The sequence below is a fragment of the Leptosomus discolor genome, chromosome 14 (assembly GCF_034619465.1).
Source record: "Leptosomus discolor isolate bLepDis1 chromosome 14, bLepDis1.hap2, whole genome shotgun sequence".
Taxonomy (NCBI): domain Eukaryota; kingdom Metazoa; phylum Chordata; class Aves; order Leptosomiformes; family Leptosomidae; genus Leptosomus; species Leptosomus discolor.
Window position 1 is genome coordinate 18,061,884 of NC_141404.1, and position 18,943 is coordinate 18,080,826.

The 18,943-nt window shown below is 41.7% G+C and overlaps 1 protein-coding gene across 3 annotated transcripts in view; it reads left to right on the top strand.

Moving 5' to 3' along the window:
- Positions 1-18,943, top strand: part of XYLT1 (xylosyltransferase 1) — a 200,362-nt gene that overhangs the window by 91,969 nt on the left and 89,450 nt on the right. For all 3 annotated transcript variants that reach the window (XM_086472989.1, XM_086472990.1, XM_086472991.1), the window contains one exon: positions 11,850-12,375. In XM_086472989.1, the coding sequence (XP_086329115.1) occupies positions 11,850-12,375 (526 nt within the window). The remainder of the gene's footprint in view (positions 1-11,849; positions 12,376-18,943) is intronic.

The following is an 18,943-nucleotide window of genomic DNA, read 5'->3' on the forward strand; positions in this document are numbered from 1 at the left end:
ATTATTATTCTTTGCATTGTATTCATCTAAATAGATTTTCTACCTAATTAAGGCTGAATATGTTTGTGCTAAAGTGACCGTATTTTACAAGGATGTTTTCATTTGTATGTGGTGAGGGCGTCTTTGGTTTCTACCATCCATATTTTAATTACGTTTAATTTCTATAGCTGACAGAGATCCTATTGTGTGTCTCAGCAATTCACCCTGTGCAGCTCAAAATTGTTTAGAGTGGAATTGGAATAGGCCTCCAGATGAATTTAGTTGGAATCTAGTTAATAACAAGTCACTAGGAAGCAATTTCAAGTGTTTACTGCTGCTTTGAAAGATGTAAAGTGTATATTAGCAGAATTTTGGATGAAAGAAATAGAGATGAAAGTAGAGGAATCCAGTTCAGATTAGCCATGTTATTTTGTTATGGGGTAGGTCACTGAGAGGGGGAAGTAGGAAAAAAAATTGATGAACAGGTTGGCTGGTAATGGGTATTCAGTGTGGTTATTGCATCCATATTCTGAACATTCAAATGATTGAGCCTTATTCCTATACTTACTTTGTGTTATTTATTTATATACAGTCTCTCTGGGGCACTTTGTCAAATGATGAAGCAGTACAATTTGCTGATAAAAACACAGAACATCACATTTTCGTTTCAGTATTAGAATAAACATCAGGAAAAACAACTACGTAGATATACCACTCTTGATCTTACCTGCTGAACTCTCCCACACCCCAGAAGATGTCGTTGTGCAAGCCCAAGGCCCAGCCCCGTGAGATACAGGTGCTGTGCTTTGCCATCCCCTGGGTGAAGCCTTCTCAGGAAAGAGAGAGAATAGCACAACCAGCCCTACGCCTGTTGAAACGTTGTGGGGCATTAGTATCTGCTGCTACTCTACAAAACTGCATGTCTTTTCAAATGCTGTTTGAGGGTCCTGTTCAAGAACCATGAAGTGATTGACATTATATAAAAAGTGGCTTAGCCTTTTCTCAAGGGAAAGGTAATTTGACTTCTTTATAAGCTTTTTCATGTCTGAACTCTTTGTTGGAAGGCTTATAAGATCCATTTTCTCTTGGGAAGAACCTGTAGGAAAATAAACCTCCAGGGTATTTGTGAGCTTCCTCAGAAGCCCCGTTTTGCACTGTCAGGCCAGTCCTCCTCCATCTCTTTCCTACTTTTGTGGTGAATTCTGTTTAAAGATGTGGTTAAGCTGAAATGAATCCAGAAGACTTAATAATGCTGGTAAATGTTCCAGGGCAGTTGCTCACAGTGAACAGTCTTTTAAGGGTTTGTTTGCCTGGGAATGGACTGATGTGTCGTGTCTTGTAAGGGTTGGGTTCCTTTGCCTGCATCGAGCAGAGCTAACTGCACTCAAAGCAGAGGCAGAAACCATTAAAATATGTGTGTGCGGGTATATGTCTGTGTGCATATGTATGTATATGCAGGCAAAAAAGCCTGCCCGAACTCAGTTAGTGGTGATGTTACTGTTGGTGAGTTTGACTGGGAGGGACCTTTGCCAAGAGAAGGGCTGCATGTGTTAGTCTGGAGCCTGTTAATGAGATCAAGCATCATTTGAAAGGGTGCAATATGCATAAAGTGGGGGCAGTTGCTGGTTATAAATCAAGTTCTGTTACAGACTGAATAGATTTGACAAGTCTGTGGTGTCTTCCAGTCCTCCTGTGTAAGTACAAATTTTCCTGAGAAGTTTAAATTAGCAGAAAACAAAGTTGTCAATTTTTGAAATACTATGCATATATGCTTTCACAGCTCCCTCTAGCAGTATTCTGAACTTTTTAATAAACAGATGAACCTTTGAAATTACTGTTCGTACAGTATGACTGTTCATATGGTTACTGTGCTAAGCTGGAGCAAATGTGAAAATCTGTTTGGGCTCTTGAGGGGTGCAATATTGTTTTACTCCCTAATCTAAATCACTCTGAAAGTAAGTCACATGTAAGCAAGAAACAGAAAAATGGTTTTGAGGAAAGCAGCCAAAGTCTTGAAGCTGTTTTCATTCTATTTCAAACCAGACGTCTTTCCTTAATGTACAAATGTTATGTATGCAAAAAAGGAGTCAAAAAAAAAAAAAGCAACTTCTATTAATGATATTTTTACGATGTTGGATGTAGTGTTTTGGAACATACTGCTGAAGTTGATATTAAAAAAAATAATGGTAACATTTTTGGAACGGAAAAATGATCCTCCAAATAATCACTTACCAATGCAGATGTTCCAGTGTGGGATCCCCTATGTCTGCGCAGTTTGTGGTGATCCATCTGTTACTCTGGGTCCTTGAAATGCAGCTGTAAAAATGTGGGCTAGTGGTGCCTGTAAGTATTTGTTAGCACTGAATCCTGAAGGACTTATGCTTTTCAAAGTATCAGAATCCCCCTTTTAATCCAAATGATAGTTTTTTCCTCATAATCTTTTTACATAACAGAAAGGACTGTATTTGAAACAATTACATCTTTCTTCTTTACCAGCTTGCAAGTTAAAAGTCAATAACTTTGTTTTCACCTTTTGTATCTCCCTCTTTAATGTCAGGCATAAAGTAACTTAATGTATTACTCACAAAATGTTTCTCACAAGTTTTCTGCCACTGACAAGTGAAATACAATGTACTTATTACAGCAAAACAGAAAAACATATGGAAAAAAATCTAACTACATTAACATCTGCTGCCTTTTTTCCATCTGCTCTCTTTGGCCGTGCCTTTGTCTAAACCTGCCAAAAGTACTAAGTCTTCCACGGGTCTCATGGCACGTCAACCATGTCTTTGACTAAAGTTCGCAATTTCTTGTTCATTTTGGTGGCACAGCAGAATGTCTGCCTCCCTGAGGCTGTATGACGACTTCAAGCAGAGCAATGGTTATTTTGTACTTTGAAATATGTGGCTGTGATAGGACAAGCAAGAACAGGATGAGTACTCTATCTGGAGTTGATTTTGTAATGGCAGGGTCCTACCCTAACTGGGAAAACACCTTCTTTGACCCAGCAGCCTTCTGAGCTGTTGAAACAAGTGTCTGGAGGATGTCAAAATCTGTGCCATTGAGCACATGAGATGATACCTGCCGTGGTGCTCAGCCTCTGGACCACGGTGAACTGCAGCACACAAGTGAGGTGCCTGAAGCTCCTGCAGAGCCAGCAGTGTGTCAGCCCCGCACGCTTGATCATCCTGGGGAATGGCTTACGTGCTGTGACCGTGAGAATGGAGAGAGGATCTAACCCATTCTCCTGCCTTGCTCAGCAATTCTTTGCTGTGATTTTTTTCTTTTCATTGCTATTTATTATTCTGACGGTGAACATCCTTCTGTATGCATCTAGCAGAAGAGTGAGTGTTTGGACAATTCCAGGCAAATGCCCTGTAGTTTTACTTTGCAGTGATAGAGAAAGATGTTTTTTCTTGGACTCTTGCAGAAAAGGAGAATAGAGCAAAGCTGCTTCCCATGATGGCCTCGGGAATCAGCTGTGGGCTGAAGTTGCCATGCTCCTTTGTTTGGCAGCCTGCAGCTTCCCATGGAATGGGTAGTCTGAAAAGGTTTCTTTGGCCATGTGCTAAGGGAGACAGGCACCCAGCTGTTCAAAAAAGGGGATGAGATTGGGTTTTTGAGCCCACTGGAGCATGAGGAGTATTTATCATTTCTGCTCTTGTTCTGAAAACCACAGTGTAATTTTTGTAGTCCTGCTGGGGGGGAAAGGTTTTGATTTCAACTAAGAAGTGGCCTCAAATACACAAAGTTTAGAGCAGAAAGAAAAAGGATTTAATCCAGGAGCAGCCCTTGCCTGTAGATACACCATCCTCTGACTCCTCTAGCAATTTGGAAGGTATCATTATTGAATAATTAACAAGCATTACGAAATCATATGTCACAGAGGTGTAATTAATATTGAATAGAAACTTGTTTTAATTTTTAATTATCTTCTCATAATGCTGTTTAAATTCTTCTTGGTCACAGGACAGGTAAAATAGATGGTCCTGTAAAAACTGACCAGGTCGCTTCGAGGCTTTGACATGTGAGGCAGGTTTTGAAGCTGTTCATCGCCTCCTCGAGCTGTGAACTGGTTTGGAGCCTGCAGCGGCACAGCTCACCCTCCCTGTCTGCACCAGCTCCAGGCGCTTGTTTTGTCTCAGATGTGCGTGATCCTGCATGACTACCCAGTGATTGTGTATTTTCACATGTGATCAATAATTATTAGGTATTTTATTATGTGACAAGAGAAGAAAAATATCTGGTTTTTTATAGTACAGGGGTTTGATTTATACCTGGCCTTCAAGGCCAGCATGACCAGTACTTTGTATTTAGAGAAAAGTCTGTGTGTTTTATTGTTGCTCAGTGTGTTGCACATGCGTATTTTTTGTTTGTTTTGCTGTGTCTTTAAGGTACCAAGCTTTGCCAGGGGAAGAACATGAGAATATGTTGTCTATACAAAAAGACAGAAAATCTCTTCATGCTGAGGAGAAAATCAGTTGTGTCAGATAAACTGAAACTGTGAACATTTGCCATTCAGGGCTTGATTGCACGTGGTCCATCCGTGTAGTATTTATAAGACTTCCTTGATACAGAAATCATATAATGAATAACTTTTCCTGAGAAAGGAGCATGTTCTTACTGTCAGGAGGAAATGCTCTGCACAATACAATGAACACCTTTCAGAGGGAAATGCAAGCTCTTACTGTGTGCCTTTGTGAACTGATTAGGGTTTTCTTTAACTTTCCTTACAAAGCCTCTACAAAAGGAACCATCTAGTGACACTGTATTTCCGCAGGCTTGTAGCGGGTGATGCTGGAGCCGTGCTTGCCAACATGGTATGGGTTCTTGCCCTTGGATTTGGTGTCTAGAGTTGGGCCTCTCAGCCACACAAAGTCTCCATGTCCTTGCTGTGTGCAGAGCTGGTGTGCATCAGGCCTCTCATGTTTATGTCTCTGTTGATTTGTATGCACATTAGGTTGTCTCTTTGAAAGCAGATTTGAAATTGGTCTGGTGTTGGCTTTTTGTATATTGCAAAAATTACCCGTCATACTGCCCAATCCTGGCTGTTGGTGGAGGCACCCCTTCCAAGGTCAGTCTGAAAGGGCAAATTGGTTCCTAATGGCTTTGTAGCGTGTTCTAGCCTTACAGCGGGATACCCCACAGAGAATGTGCTGGCTTATTGGAGTTTTCCTGTGGTCAGTATTGCAGCCATAGTCTTTCACCTCCTGCCTTTAGGACTCAGGATAGAGAATTGTACCTGAAAGATTATGTGAGAATTTGTGACCTAGATTTTCTAAACTGGGCAAACCCAAATGCAAATTTATACTTGAATGTACTTAACTTGGAGGCAAGTATACATGACAGACGCAAGTGAAAAATGTGTGGAGAGGGGCATTCTGTAGGTAAGTAGACTGCCTGACTGGGCAAGTGTGTGTTGTACTTGCAAAGCCTTTGACAGTGGTAACAGCCTGTCATTAAAATCCATTTGTCTCATTACAGATGGGTGTACAGTTCATCCAAATTCTCTGTATTTGTGCTAGGTACAGTGAGCGGCAGCTGCTGTTGGGTCTGTAGTAGGTGACAGCATCAATTTGTTCCGTGGTCTTCTCAGCAGATCGCAAAGGCTCTACCTGTGTCTCCGCAGGAACCCAGGCTTTCTCTCTTCAGATAGATGGGACTTTGAGTTCAATCAAGCTCACAGTACCTGAGCCCCAGACCCTCAATCACCATAGATACAGCAGCTGATATACCAAAGAGCACACATTTTGTGTGACAGATTTTAATAAAATACATTAAAGGTGGAGTTTGGAGAATTACAACCCGTGCGTTCAACAAGGAGCAGAATTTGGAACAGAATTCAAACTCCCTTGTTACATGCAGTGGCTCTGAGTTTAAAATGTTATTTTTGCATTAATGGTATTTTATTATTTTTAGCATCAGTGGCAATCAGTGTGTAATTGGCAATGATCTTATGCACACTCCTGGGTACAGACTGTTCTTTCCCAGTTTGGGAGTATTTGCTTGTTACTGCTGAATTGCAGCGTGTACACACGCAGAAGAGGCTCCACAGTCATTAAAATTCTCCTTGCCAGGACTCTTACTATTGAGTACTCAGCAGTTAACCTCTCCATGTTATCTTCTGAGAACTAGATAAAGTTAGGACTGAAAATTTCTGTTTCTGGAAATCTTCTCTTAGGCCTGTGTTCTGTGATAGATATCCACGGTGTCACAACTGAGCTTTGAAATACAGTGCTACAAAGTGATGAAAAACTTCCAAAGGTTTGTTTATAAAGGCTGTGAACAGAGTTGGCTTTTGAAATGTAGGAAAAAATACTTTGACCTGATCCTGCGCTTCTCTGCGAGAGTAGAATGGCTTTCATTGGTGTCAGCAGCAGGAGTGGGTCATTACTGAGCTACAAACATGACCTCCCATGGGAAGGGTGCACCATTGTCACTGTTAGACCTGAAGAGAGGCTGTGTCACTCTGGGGCTGCTGGAGAAGTACACCTAGGATCACACAGAAGAGGAGTGTTTTGCCAGGAGTGTCATGGAAGCACAGTTGAAATACATGCTCTTGTGCAGCATGTGTTGTGTTTGAGACCTGTAATATTGGGTAATTTTTGTAGGGTAGCCTCACAAATGAGCTGGCTTTGGATAGAGACTCTTCTGATCTATGTCCGTTCTAAAGAGAATTGCTCTACTGCAAAGACCAAAATGGTGCTTTCCATAATAACACTTTTTGTGTGTTCTGTGGATGAGATTAAGTCTATACAACAATAAAAAATAGCAGTGTCAGGTGTTGGTTTGAAAATACCGCTTTCATCTTTGACTATGGATACGTACAGGCTATATTTACAAGTTCTCTGCTTCTAATTTGGTCCTGGTATAACCTTCCATTTTTTCAGTGTATTTAATGTGATTTGCAAACACAGAGATAAGAAGGTGCTACTAATAAAAGCTAGACTAAAGTTGAAAAAGATGGTGTTTGAAACTGTGAACCTGCTGATGCATGTCCCGTGGTACTGCCAGAACCAGGAAAGCCTGGTTTCAAGATCATCTTTCTCCAGGATGACTTTGTCCTGACTTGAATGTTTGAGACATCCATGGCAAATACAGACTGCAATTAATCAGGCACTGTAAAAATTAAATATTGCAGAGCAAGTAAAACCCATCCTCATGTAGCCAGCTGAAAACCACATGTGCTGCTTTTGTTTGTACCCCTGAAGTTCACAAATGAACACAATTTACGGTCAGCAGCTGCTGCTCTTTTAAGCTCGGAGTGCTGAGCTTCATTTCCCCTGCACTGCAAACATGTGTATGTTTGGCTGTCACATATGGATCCTGTCTTGAAATCATTACGCAGCCCTAAAAATCACTCTCAGCTTTGGTGAAAGTTACCGTGAGAGAGAAATGCAGATTAAAGGTGGAAGGAGATTTCTGGTTTTGTGGTATTCAACACTTGCATCAACAGGTGTGGGATCGTGTGAAGCCGGAATTTGACTGTCCAACTGTGGTGTTTGTTACACGTCCTTATTTTTCAGTGTATATATCTATAGCTCTTGGCTGGTACAGTTGTTCTACAGACTGTGCTTTATTTTTAGCCCTTGTTGCTCCCAAAGAGATGTTTCCACAGACATCGTGTGTCCTCTGTGGTCGTTTTATGGTGTTCACTGTCCCTGCGGGCCGGGAAGAGTTACAGCTGAGCTTCGTTTTGTGTCTGCTTTTGGAGCATTCAGTATCCTTTTGTCTTTTTCATTCCAGTATGTAAACTTGGAAAAGCATTTCCCAGAGGGAGGGCAAAGCACTTGAAGGAGGAAAACAGTTTAAAGAGGTGAATCTTACACCAGTAAACCTGCTGTTTACTTTGCTTTTTCCTCCTGAGGTTTCAGCACAGCTTTCTGCTGCTCTCTGGAAGCTGGGTACGTTGGGTGGGAACATTCTGCTCGAACACCCGGAGCTGCAGCTCCCGCTGGTCCGTGGGAGCTGCACGGCTTGACCGGCCCCTCTGGGACACAAGGGTGGTAATACGGAGAGCAAAGATCCCAACTGAATCAGCACATAAGTATCATGTCAGATATTGTTTGAAACAGGAATGGGCCCAAACCTCATCCTTTGAGGCTTTTTCAAGCTACAGAGAGGTGTGGATGGGGTGGGAGGGTGGAACATGGGGCAGGGCTGTGCCTGTGCACTGCTCGGGCCATGGAAGCGTCTGTGCCTGTTGCTCTGGTTCAGGCCAACGTCTCATCTGTGGGTAATAAGAATTACCACAAAAAACTGACAACAGTGAACATCTCTCTCTTCCTTTCCCCTTTATCAACTTGCCATTTCTGTACAGATTAGGATTTAATTCTTTTTAATCTTAAAGAGAAAAATTGTTTAGCAAGAGTCAGACTGTGAGAGGGAATGTTGCCAAGATACACAGAAATATCCTATCACAGTATCGCCTTTAGAGACCTTGGAAAGAATTGAATGGAGAAGACAGATTTTTAGGGGTTTTTTTTCCCCTATAGTTGCAGCTAGGTATTTTTGCCCTAAGTTGCAGCATGAGAGAATGCTCCAGTTACAGATAAAAAGTACTTTTAACTGTATTAACGATAAAAACTAACAATAGGGATTCTTTGCATTACTGTGGAGTGGTGTCCCTGTAGCTCTCTGCACACTGCTGCTGTTGAAATGCAAAAAACGAAGTTCACATTTGCTCTTTCGTAGTTTCCTTCATATTTCACTGCTTAATCTGTTGAAGTTTAAGGACTACTTACAAAGAATAGCTTAGGCTGTGTTTGGGATATATAATAACATCTTGGATGCCTCTTGTATTTTAAGTTTTGTGTAACTGGGGGACCAAACAGTTGAAAGGGACAAGGGGAAGCCCTGGGTGACCCGCTGTGGTTATGGATTCCACCACCCACACAGATTTACCTCAACCCTTTTGTGTCTCTTTTAGTTATTCTCATTTATCCATCCAAATATCTGCACCTTCAGATAGCTCTGTGTGTTCCTGCGTATGTTGTAGGGCTAGTAGAATGTCCTGCTGTCAAAAAGGGAGCAGTATGTATGTGTTAAAGGGTAATTGCTGCATGTTTGTTCTGATTCTTTGTGATCACTTTAATATAGCTGTATGTATATACATAGCCATATATATGTACACAAGAGTGCAGGGCATCTTGCATTTAGTTATTTGATGAGGGAAAAAAGGTGAATTCCAGCACCAGCTTAGAGGAAATGTGACAGCACAGCAGTTAAAGTTTCTGAGATATTTTCCATATACAAATCGTAAGATCCAAGTGCATTAAAATAAAGCAAGTCAAAACATACAAGTGGCATAACTAAGCTGAGGTTTTTGGGTTGGCTGAACAAAAATGGGAACAAGACAGCTATCAAACATCTGAAGTCTTAGAGCAGCGGAACCTCAGTGGAGGTGTTTTGGATATGATGTTAAAAAGCTTTAGGTTTGTCTTGCTCTATTTACAGTTTGCTGCTGGATTGAGAGGGATCTTTTCATTTGAACGTACACTGGAGATACAGGCTAAGTGAAGGGAGCTGGGCTCTGAAAATAATTAGGGCCTTATTTTAGTTTCGTCATTCACAGGAATGAGAGCTGTCTTGAAACTGTTTTTTGTTTGTTTTGTTTTCTCTTTGGTGTCCAAAGAAGAGCAATGACACTGGTGAAGGGTCTGGAGCACAAGTCTTACAAGGAGCAGCTGAGGGAACTGGGGCTATTTAGCCTGGGGAAAAGGAGGCTCAGGGGAGACCTTATTGCTCTCAACAACTACCTGAGAGGAGGGTGTAGTGAGGTGGGGGTTGGTCTCTTCTCCCAAGTAACAAGTGGTAAGACAAGAGGAAATGACCTCAAGTTTGGTGGCGCCAGGGGAGGTTTAGAGTGGATGACTGGATATTGGGAAAAATTTCTTCACGTAAAGGGTTGTCAAGCACTGGAACAGGCTGCCCAGGAAAGTGGTGGAGTCACCATCCCTGAAGGTATTTAAAAGACGTGTAGATGTGGTGCTTAGGGACATGGTTTAGTGATGGACTTGGCAGTGCTAATTAATAGTTGGACTCAATGATCCTGAAGGTCTTCTTCAATCTAAATGGTTCTATGATTCTGTAAAAATACTATTCTTTTTTTCTCCTTAAAAGAAAAATGCAGAAAAAATAATTTGATTTAAAAATTAGAAAGATAACAATCTCTCCAAACTAGAAATATTTTGTTTGCAAAATGTTTGGTGTTTGGTTTGCATGTTTGGGTTTTGGGGTTTTTTTAAACATCTCTGCATTCCATTGTGTCTGATAGCTAAAGCTACTTGTGAGCTGGAGATATTCATGGAGAATCGCTTCAGTCACTCATAGAACCACATCTTCTAATTAGCAAACTATTCAAATATTTCTCATTGCTGAGCTGCAGAGGTCAAAGTGATACTGACTCCCTGCATGGCCTTGGATAAGTCATTATCTGCCTCTCCTTCCTCTGCAAAACCTGACTGTTAAATAGTTCCTTGCAGAAGAGGTGTGAGAAACAATTAGCTAATGCTGGTAAAATGTTTTGAAAACAAAATGTGGTTCATAGGTGCTAGGAGTGGCTCCCATCAGTCATCATTAGCTGATGCTGTCATTTACCAGCCTCTGATTTTTGGTTGTTGGGTCTTTTTCTAGTGGAAAGAAAACAGGACAGACTCAAAAAGTCCATCAATATTTATACTCCTGTCTTCAGGTATTTTAATAATAATTCCCCATTGATTTCATCTACTGTTGATCATTTTAATAAGTGGAGATACTTCATCTTCCATGGTCTAAAAATTGTCCCCCACTAGCCTGAGGACTAATTTCTGTGGTCTGATAGCCACTCCTGGCTTTCAGACAGGTTGCCATTTGATCATAATATACACATATAAATGCCTCTTAGTTTTGTTCTAGTCTCTCACATCCTCCCTAGAGCAGATACCCATGTTCTCTGTTGCCTCTAGGATCCCTGGCATAGTCCTTCTTTTTCTTTGGTGTTGTAAACTTGCTCTGCTGTGGATGGGCTAGGATGAATTCCCATGGTAATAGGTGGAGGTGGGGGTGAAATTGTAAAGCAAAGCGTTATTCTACATCAGACAAATACTTTACATGGTCTATGCCTTTTTCTTTATATGATATATTTTAAATGTTGCGATGTTATGGTTTGTGTATTTATCAAAGTGCACCCAATGTGGAGGTGAGGAACATGGTTGTTAGGAGCTGATGTCTGAGCCTGGCTCTGACCCTCCTGGAGAGCCTGAGTGTCTGCAGCTGCTCGCCCTTTCATGTAGGGCTTGTTGCTGCCACAGCTTCCCACCTGCAGCAAGGCTGCAGTGCACTCTGTGGAAAACTTCTCCAAAGTTGTATTATGTAGAAACTCAAAAAACCCCAGAATTACGAAGGGTTTGGTTTGTAGCAAAGTTGCTTCACTGAAAGAAAGCTTGGGCTGTGAAGTTGTGTAGTGCTTTCTGCAGAGGAACAGGGCAGTTCCTGGGATACCAAACTATAGTCCTTCACAAGGAGTGAAGGAAAGCATTGAAGGACCTGCTCTCGCTCCATTGAAACCTGTGTTGGTTTTTCCATTGATTTTTAATGATGTCAAAGTGAAGTCTCTGTTTAATAATTGCTCACAAACCTGTGTAAGATTTCCCTGCTTCATCTGAGATGGGGATTGGACTCTGGCTTGGTGATGAAGGGGGTGCAGGTTGCACCTACTTAGGCCGCTCGGAGGCCTCTCTCAGATCTGTCTTTCTGTTATGAACCCTAACATGGGTTTTTGCAGTGTGTTGGATTGTGATTGATTTATGTTTTCATGTAAGAAATTCTTGTAATGCATGGACTGTTACTATTTTTAGTAAGATGAATATAATTTTTCTCCCCATTTATAGGATGGCTATTTTTCCCACCGACCGAAAGAGAAAATGCGAACAGACAGCAATAATGAAAATTCAGTCCCCAAGGACTTTGAAAATATTGATAACAGTAACTTTGCTCCCAGGACTCAGAGGCAAAAACACCAGTCTGAGCTGGTGAAAAAACCCCTTAGCAAGCAAAAGGAGCACTTGAGAAAGAAACTGGAAGAGGAGAAGACAAAGGAGAACTTGCTGCTGGGGAAGAACTCCAATGAGGTGGTGCAATTCAGTGATCACCCTGAAAAAAACAGCAGCAGCAGCAACAATTTGAAGGAAATTCACAAGTCTGCCAAACAGCATCATTTAAAAAAAAGTGGAAACAGCTCCCCTGAACTGAGATATGACCAACCACCAAAGTGCGAGGTAACAGGCAAAGAGGCAATCTCAGCCATGTCCCGCTCTAAATCTAAGCAGTGTCGGCAGGAGATCACAGAGGTGTATTGTCAGCACAAGCATGGAAAGCTGATGCCGGAGAAGGTGACACGTTTCTGTACGCTGGAGGGTAAGTTGGTAGATGGTGAAGGAGAAATAGCACAATATGTTGGGGGAAGGATTCTATGTAATTGAAATGGCCTTCTGATGACAAATTGACTTTATTGTGAGAATGTAGAAAGTACTTAGTCTGTGAAAATGAGGGAGGATGTTTTAAACAGGTATTTATATGGATGTCACAAGATCTTTGGTAGATTCCTATAGAACTTCTTTTCACTTCCACCAGATTTTTATTACACTATGTAATCTAGGTATTCAGCTGCTACTGCTGTTTCTTTTAGTTCTTAATCTACAGACACAGAGAAGTGTAGTCTAAGTCTTGTTATTCTGTATAGGAGTTGCATGCTTTTTGGGGACTGGGGAACAGCCATGGTGAATTTTGATGCCTTATGCTAACTGGTAGATGAGTAGCATTGCCGTTATGGCCTTATGGCTGTTTTTCTGGCATAATGAAGTCCTAGCCAATAACCAGGACTGCTAAGCATTTTGATAACCCAGATAATTATCAAGAAGTATAATTGAAAAAAAAATTTTAAAGTATGGGAAAAAAATGCAATTTTGTGGCTCACTTCTGTTTTTAATGTTCTTCAGTCAGCAAAAGTAATTCCAGAATCACCATTGGAGAGAGTCAGTTACCTCTGCTAGCCTAAGCCAAACTTTGATTTGTTGCTTTTGGTTTCTCCATGCAGTCAGATACAGGAGGTATCTCTCAGCTTGCTGTTGGTTTGCATGTGAGAGCTGACCTTTTCCTACTTTGCAATTGCTTCGTGTACCGCTATTCATTTAGCTGTAAGTTTCCCAAAGAGTAAAGTGCTTTTTTTTTTAATAAAAAAACATTGATCATTTGGTCAAAGTAGGTATTGATCAAGGAACAGCATTATCTGCAACAGCACTTTTTTATACAGCACTCCAAAGTCCCCATCCTTTAATTGGTGCTTCAGCCCATGCATGTAAGGATATGCCAATGTCTTTGAGCTGAAAGTGCAGAGGGACTTTCACAAACAAGAGAATAGGTCTTGCTTTGAGATGGTACAGTAAACATGGTGAGCCATGGGGATTAGGGGATGTTTACTTTCTTTCATTAGAAATTTTTAGTTAAATCCTCTGACCCCCATGGCTTACCTGTTTATTGCGCTATCGGAAAGTAGTGGTTACTGTTGGGTGGTTTCAGTGTGGGAGGGAGGGGTATCTATCTTGCTGTTGCCTAAATTAGGAGACTAAACTCCCTGTACAGACAGTGGAAAAAAGGAGCCGCCTCAGAGGATGCTTACAAACAAGAGCATCTTTCTGTAAGACAAAGCTTAGGTTTTTGATTCAGGTGGTGCATGTTACCAGGATGAATGGTGTGAGCACCCCATTTCCCACGCCAGTGCATCTGTGACTGCTTTGTTTTGGTTTGTTTTTTACCATGTCTCTTATGGTGTTTTTTGTCACTTTCTTATCATGGTAATACTCAAAACCATTAAGCCAGTTGGACAGACGTTGGAGATAAAGAATTAATGGAGCAGGCGGAAGACTTGGTATTGAGGGGGGAAGCAGGGAGAGGGACAGCAAAGGCAGCAGAAGTTGAAGGGAGGATAAAAGAACAGTAGAGAGGTAAGAACTGTGCAAAACCAGACATCAGTGACAGGCTGAGCATCACAGAGTACCCCCCGGGTCCCTCTGAGGTCCCGTTGGGGTACCACTGGTGGAATCCACTTTGACAATCATGTGCCTGGTATCATTCCCTCTTCTGACAGGAGGGTCAGCTCTGGTCTATGAGAGAGCTGATGGAGGTCAGCAGAAACTGTCCTACGCTTTTTGAGATCAAGGAGCTATCACAGTAATGTCATCAATACCTTGTGTAGAGTAAATCCATCACACACACAAATATACAAGTGATATCCTGGAGAGAGCTGGAAGATGTGTTGTCATTAATGTGGGCACACACTGCATCTCTGTGTGATTTTGCACACATCTATGATTCCATCCCCTGCCTGGTAGTCTGTCTCCCAGAGATGCAGAGTGACTTTCCAGAAGTTCTAAATAACTACCATTCTTAAAAAAAAGCCTTCTCAAGAAATAATTTTTGCATCTTTTATAAACACAGAATTTATTTTATATGCCCAGCAGTCAGGATAGAACTGCAGAACCAAGAATGGTGTCACCTTTTACACTTGAAGCCTTTCAGCACATATGTACATTGCACATAATGCTTCCTTTGTAATAAGACGTAGTAAAAGGTCCAAGAAAACTGGGAGATACAAACATGACTAGAGAAATGGAAAAGTTGTCCAAATGCAGTTTTATTGTAAAACACACTTGAGTTTAGTCACAACTCATGAGGTATGGATATATACTACATTAAAAAATTAAGTGTAGATAGACTGTGGCTGCAATTTTTAAGTTTGCAGGGCTGGAGTTTCATTTAGATTTTTATTTTAGGGAATGATGCTTGTTTAAAAAGAATAATTGGGGGATGTTTAAACTTACCTAGATAGATCCTTGTGGAAAATACTGACTTTTCTTTGCTTCAAGGTTATTTCCTCCTGCCCATGCTGACAGCTGAAGTTAACCACTCCAACAGCCAGATTTCCTTGACAGAAAATCTGAACATCCAGTGTTACATACAGGCTTGCTCTAGAGCAGATCTGGGAGCTTTGCTGTGGCAAAGTGATAAAGCAGCAGCATGTTGAATGGGACATGAGTTGCTTATAGAGGAGGCACCAGTGCACAAGGAGATTGGGACATCAGCCCTGTGGAGGAGATCCAGACTTTGAAGTCACTTCTCAAATGTCTGAATACAGGTCTAAGACAGACATGTAGGAACCCTGAAACTGAAGGTGCCCAATGCCTACCAGAAGGCCTTATGTATATATTTCTTGGTAGGTCCCTTAACTTTTACAGCCCTGTAAAGATATATTGCCTGAGTTTGTGTGTTGTGGTCTCAGATCTCTCCACTGCAGAACACAAATACTGCTATTGTTCACTCACAGACTGGCTCTATCCCTCATCAAGGGTCTCTTCATCAACTCCAGAGGTCCTTTAAAGAAGCTGAACTTAGTTAGGAGATGTCTGTGAAGCACTGGCTATCAGCTTTTGGGGATATAAGACATCCCATCGTTAGGATTGCTGGTAAGAGTAGGTCTGGGTAGACGTCTTGCCACTTTATGCATCAAAAAATCTATATGCCGTTTGTCAGCAGAAGTCAGACATCCGGGGGCTGAGTCTGTGTATTCAGCATGTGAGTGCTATTCCATTCAGTTTGGTTTGAAAAAAGGTTTCCTGTCTGTTTTCAGCAGAGCTGTGAAGTATAAATATTTATGCATTGGAGCAGCACACTCATCTGTTATCCCAACATATAAAAGTGTTCCCAGTGCTGTGGTTTCCATTGAGATGTCATCCAGCATTTAATCCCTTTGGATCCTGTCTCAGCTGATCAAAACCGCAAAGTTGCTAAGTGTACCTATCAATCATGGGCATGATTCCATCCAGCTGGATTGTCATAAATGTTAAGTGATGCACTCACTTGAGTGGTTATCAATGGGAACAGAATCCTACAAGTTGTTTCTTTTTTAAGTGTTTTGTTGTTTCTAAAGGCAACAGGCAAAAGAAGTTGAATGTAACTATCTTCAGTGAATAAAAGTAAGAATTGTTAAAACCAAGACCATCATGTTTACTACCTGTTTGATGTGAAGGTGTTATTTCCATGAGAACAGGAGGACATGGGCTACAGTCGCCCTAAGGATGTTACAGAGAGACAGCACTGCTGAAGCAGCAAAACAGGACACAGCAACTTCGCCAGTTACCTGACTTGCAAAGCATGTGAGCTGGCATTTCCCAACAAGCCAGTCCTGAAAACAGGGCACAAACACTACAGAACAGGGGATTGGTGTCAAAGGCTTTAGGTGCAGCCTTATCCAAAGTCATTGCTGAGATCAGGGCAACAGTTCATTCAGACGGGAAAGTCACCGTTCGTTCAGAAGAGAATGTTTGGGGTTTGTAGAAGCCTGTTTTGAGGGGAAATGCAATCAATGAAAGGGAAAAAGTAGGTTCAGCATGAGATTAGATGAGGAAAGGGCAAATCCAGTCCTGTGCATGTTGGGGAGAGGGTAAAGGGAGACACCCCTTTAGAGATTCATTTGTTCTCGGGAGACAGGATATTGGAGATCAGCAACCTGTGGACAATGTGGCAGATTGTTTCCTTGCTGGGGCCATCTCCAGGCTGGTCTTAATAAAGGCCAGACTAGAGGCACTGGTTCCCCTGGTGTGCCAGCCTCCCTTCTGCTCACCAAAGCTGTTGGTGAACCTGGACCAGCTGCCTGCCTTCCTTATCCATCATCATACAGATCCCTCCTTTTGTGCAGAGGTACTGGGAAGAAGCAGAAGTTTCAATGTGAATTCTTGGCTCTAAAATAATCTTCGCTGTACCTGGATAAACTCAACTTTGGCAAAGCCCAAGTGACCTGATCTGTGCCACATTTCCCCTAGCAGAATCCCTTATTACCATGGGCAGGAGTACAGTTTAGAACGGCCACTGTGACCCTGGCTGCTGAGATTGCTGCCCAGATTATTGGGCAGGAATGCAATTACAGTTACATAATTCCACATTTCAATGTGCGTATTCAAAATTGTGACTTCTACTTGCAGTCTTCCTTCTGCGATGGAAGAAAACCAGCTTCTGACCCACTGGCTGGATTCAGTCCCTGGATTCTCTGCTTTTCACTCCCACGTGGAATGCAGCAGTTTGTAGATCTGCTCTGAATCCCTTGCCTTGCAAGTTTGCTGGATGTGCAGGACAGTTCCTTCTTAGTCATTGGTACCAGGTCCATGAGTCATCACAGGCATGGTGCCAAGCGGTATCTGCATCAGCTGTCTGGGCCAGTTCTCTAGGCTGCCATATCCTCAGGGGGGACTCTGGCCTAATCCTTGCTATTAATTACCTGGCTGGATTTTGCTTCACCCAGATCTATGGCCCTAGATAGACCAAAAGTATGTAACAGGTTTTTTTGAAGGGTGTTTTCTAAGATGTAGTTCTGGCAAAAGAAAAGTCCCTGGGAAAGCAGAGAGCCTCCAGTGAGCCTGGTTTATTTCCCCTTGGCTCTTCTGTTGTCTTTTCTTAGTTTATAAATCAAACAGGTTTTCTGCTACCTTCATCCCTGTGGGGTAAACCCAACTCATAAATAAAGCAGAAAAATAACCAAGCTACCCTCGTTCCACATAATTCATCAGCCCTGAAAGAGTTCTTTGCAGATTAGACTGCTTTCTCCCTGGTTGCTTATTGATAATGCTGCTCTGGCACATTGAAGCAAGAGTTTTCAGTTTCTTACAAGCTGCTGAGAAGAAAATTTTCCATTTCATTTTAGAAAACACAGCCTTCCTTTAGTTTTAAAACTGAGAGAAAAGGGCTCTGGAGCTCTATTTACTGAGTAATACGCACCGGTAGTAGCAATCTGCATGTCTATAGTGTTTTCGTCTGACTACTTCAAAGCACTCAACAGGAAGAGGTATGATTTGCAGGAAGGGAGAGGATAAGCCACTAAGATGCCAAATACTTACGGGTTAGAGCAGAGCAGTTCTTCAAGGCATAGAAATAAAAGGATCCTCTATATAATTTTAAAAGAATGGGAGCTGTAACTAAGCAAATACAGAATTTCATCCGCTCAATATGCACGTGTATGCACACAGTGACAGATTAAATGCATGGCTTTGTTTAGCTTTCACATTTTTGGGAATGCATTTTTGGACTCATTGGGTTTGATCTAAAGATTATTGAACCCCAAATTTTTCTTTTTCTCCTGGTTTCAGGATTCAAATGACGTTGCTGCTGCTGCTGCTTTTCTGTATGTTTAGTCTTTTAGTGTGACAAAAATTACTGTAGTGAGCTATACATAGGTTAAGGAGTATGTAAGAGCCACTGCACGTGCAGCCCAGACAGCATTTTAATTTGCTGCATCACAGATGACTCTCGTTGCAATAAATTTGCTGTGTGTAGACTAATTGCAAAATAACCTTAATTGAGTAGTTATCAGTGAACAACATCCTGTGGAACAAAACTGCTTACAATTAATAGCATTTAAGCCATACACTGGTATGCTGCAGAACGCTAAGATGTGATTACACTGTGTACAGAGATTGTGTTCTGTTCTGGAAACCATGTTTCCAGTACTTCTTTCATTATAAAGGGCGGTTTCAAGATTCAGTACTTGCATTTTAGGCAAAATGAGTTTATGAAATGTGGTGTGTCTCTCCTTTCCCCTTATATGTGTAAAGGAGAACCAACTCTGATAAAATCAGTGATGCTGTGGCACTGTAAGGAGAGAAAAATGAGATCTCAGGAAGAGTGTATGTTGCCAATGATTCTCAGATTAACTGTTATTATGGCCACATGTGCAAGTTTGGATAGTTAAAATTAATGTGTAAGTGATGAAAAGATGCTTTATTGTTTTGGCTGAAGATGGACCTTACCTCATTGTATCTATGAGGACTGGAGTATATCATTTATGTGATGAAAATGCATGTAGATGCTAGAACCGAAAGTGCACATAAGCCCCTGTCACCAGACTGGATGTGCAGGCAGGTGTGTCCCACTGTAGGGC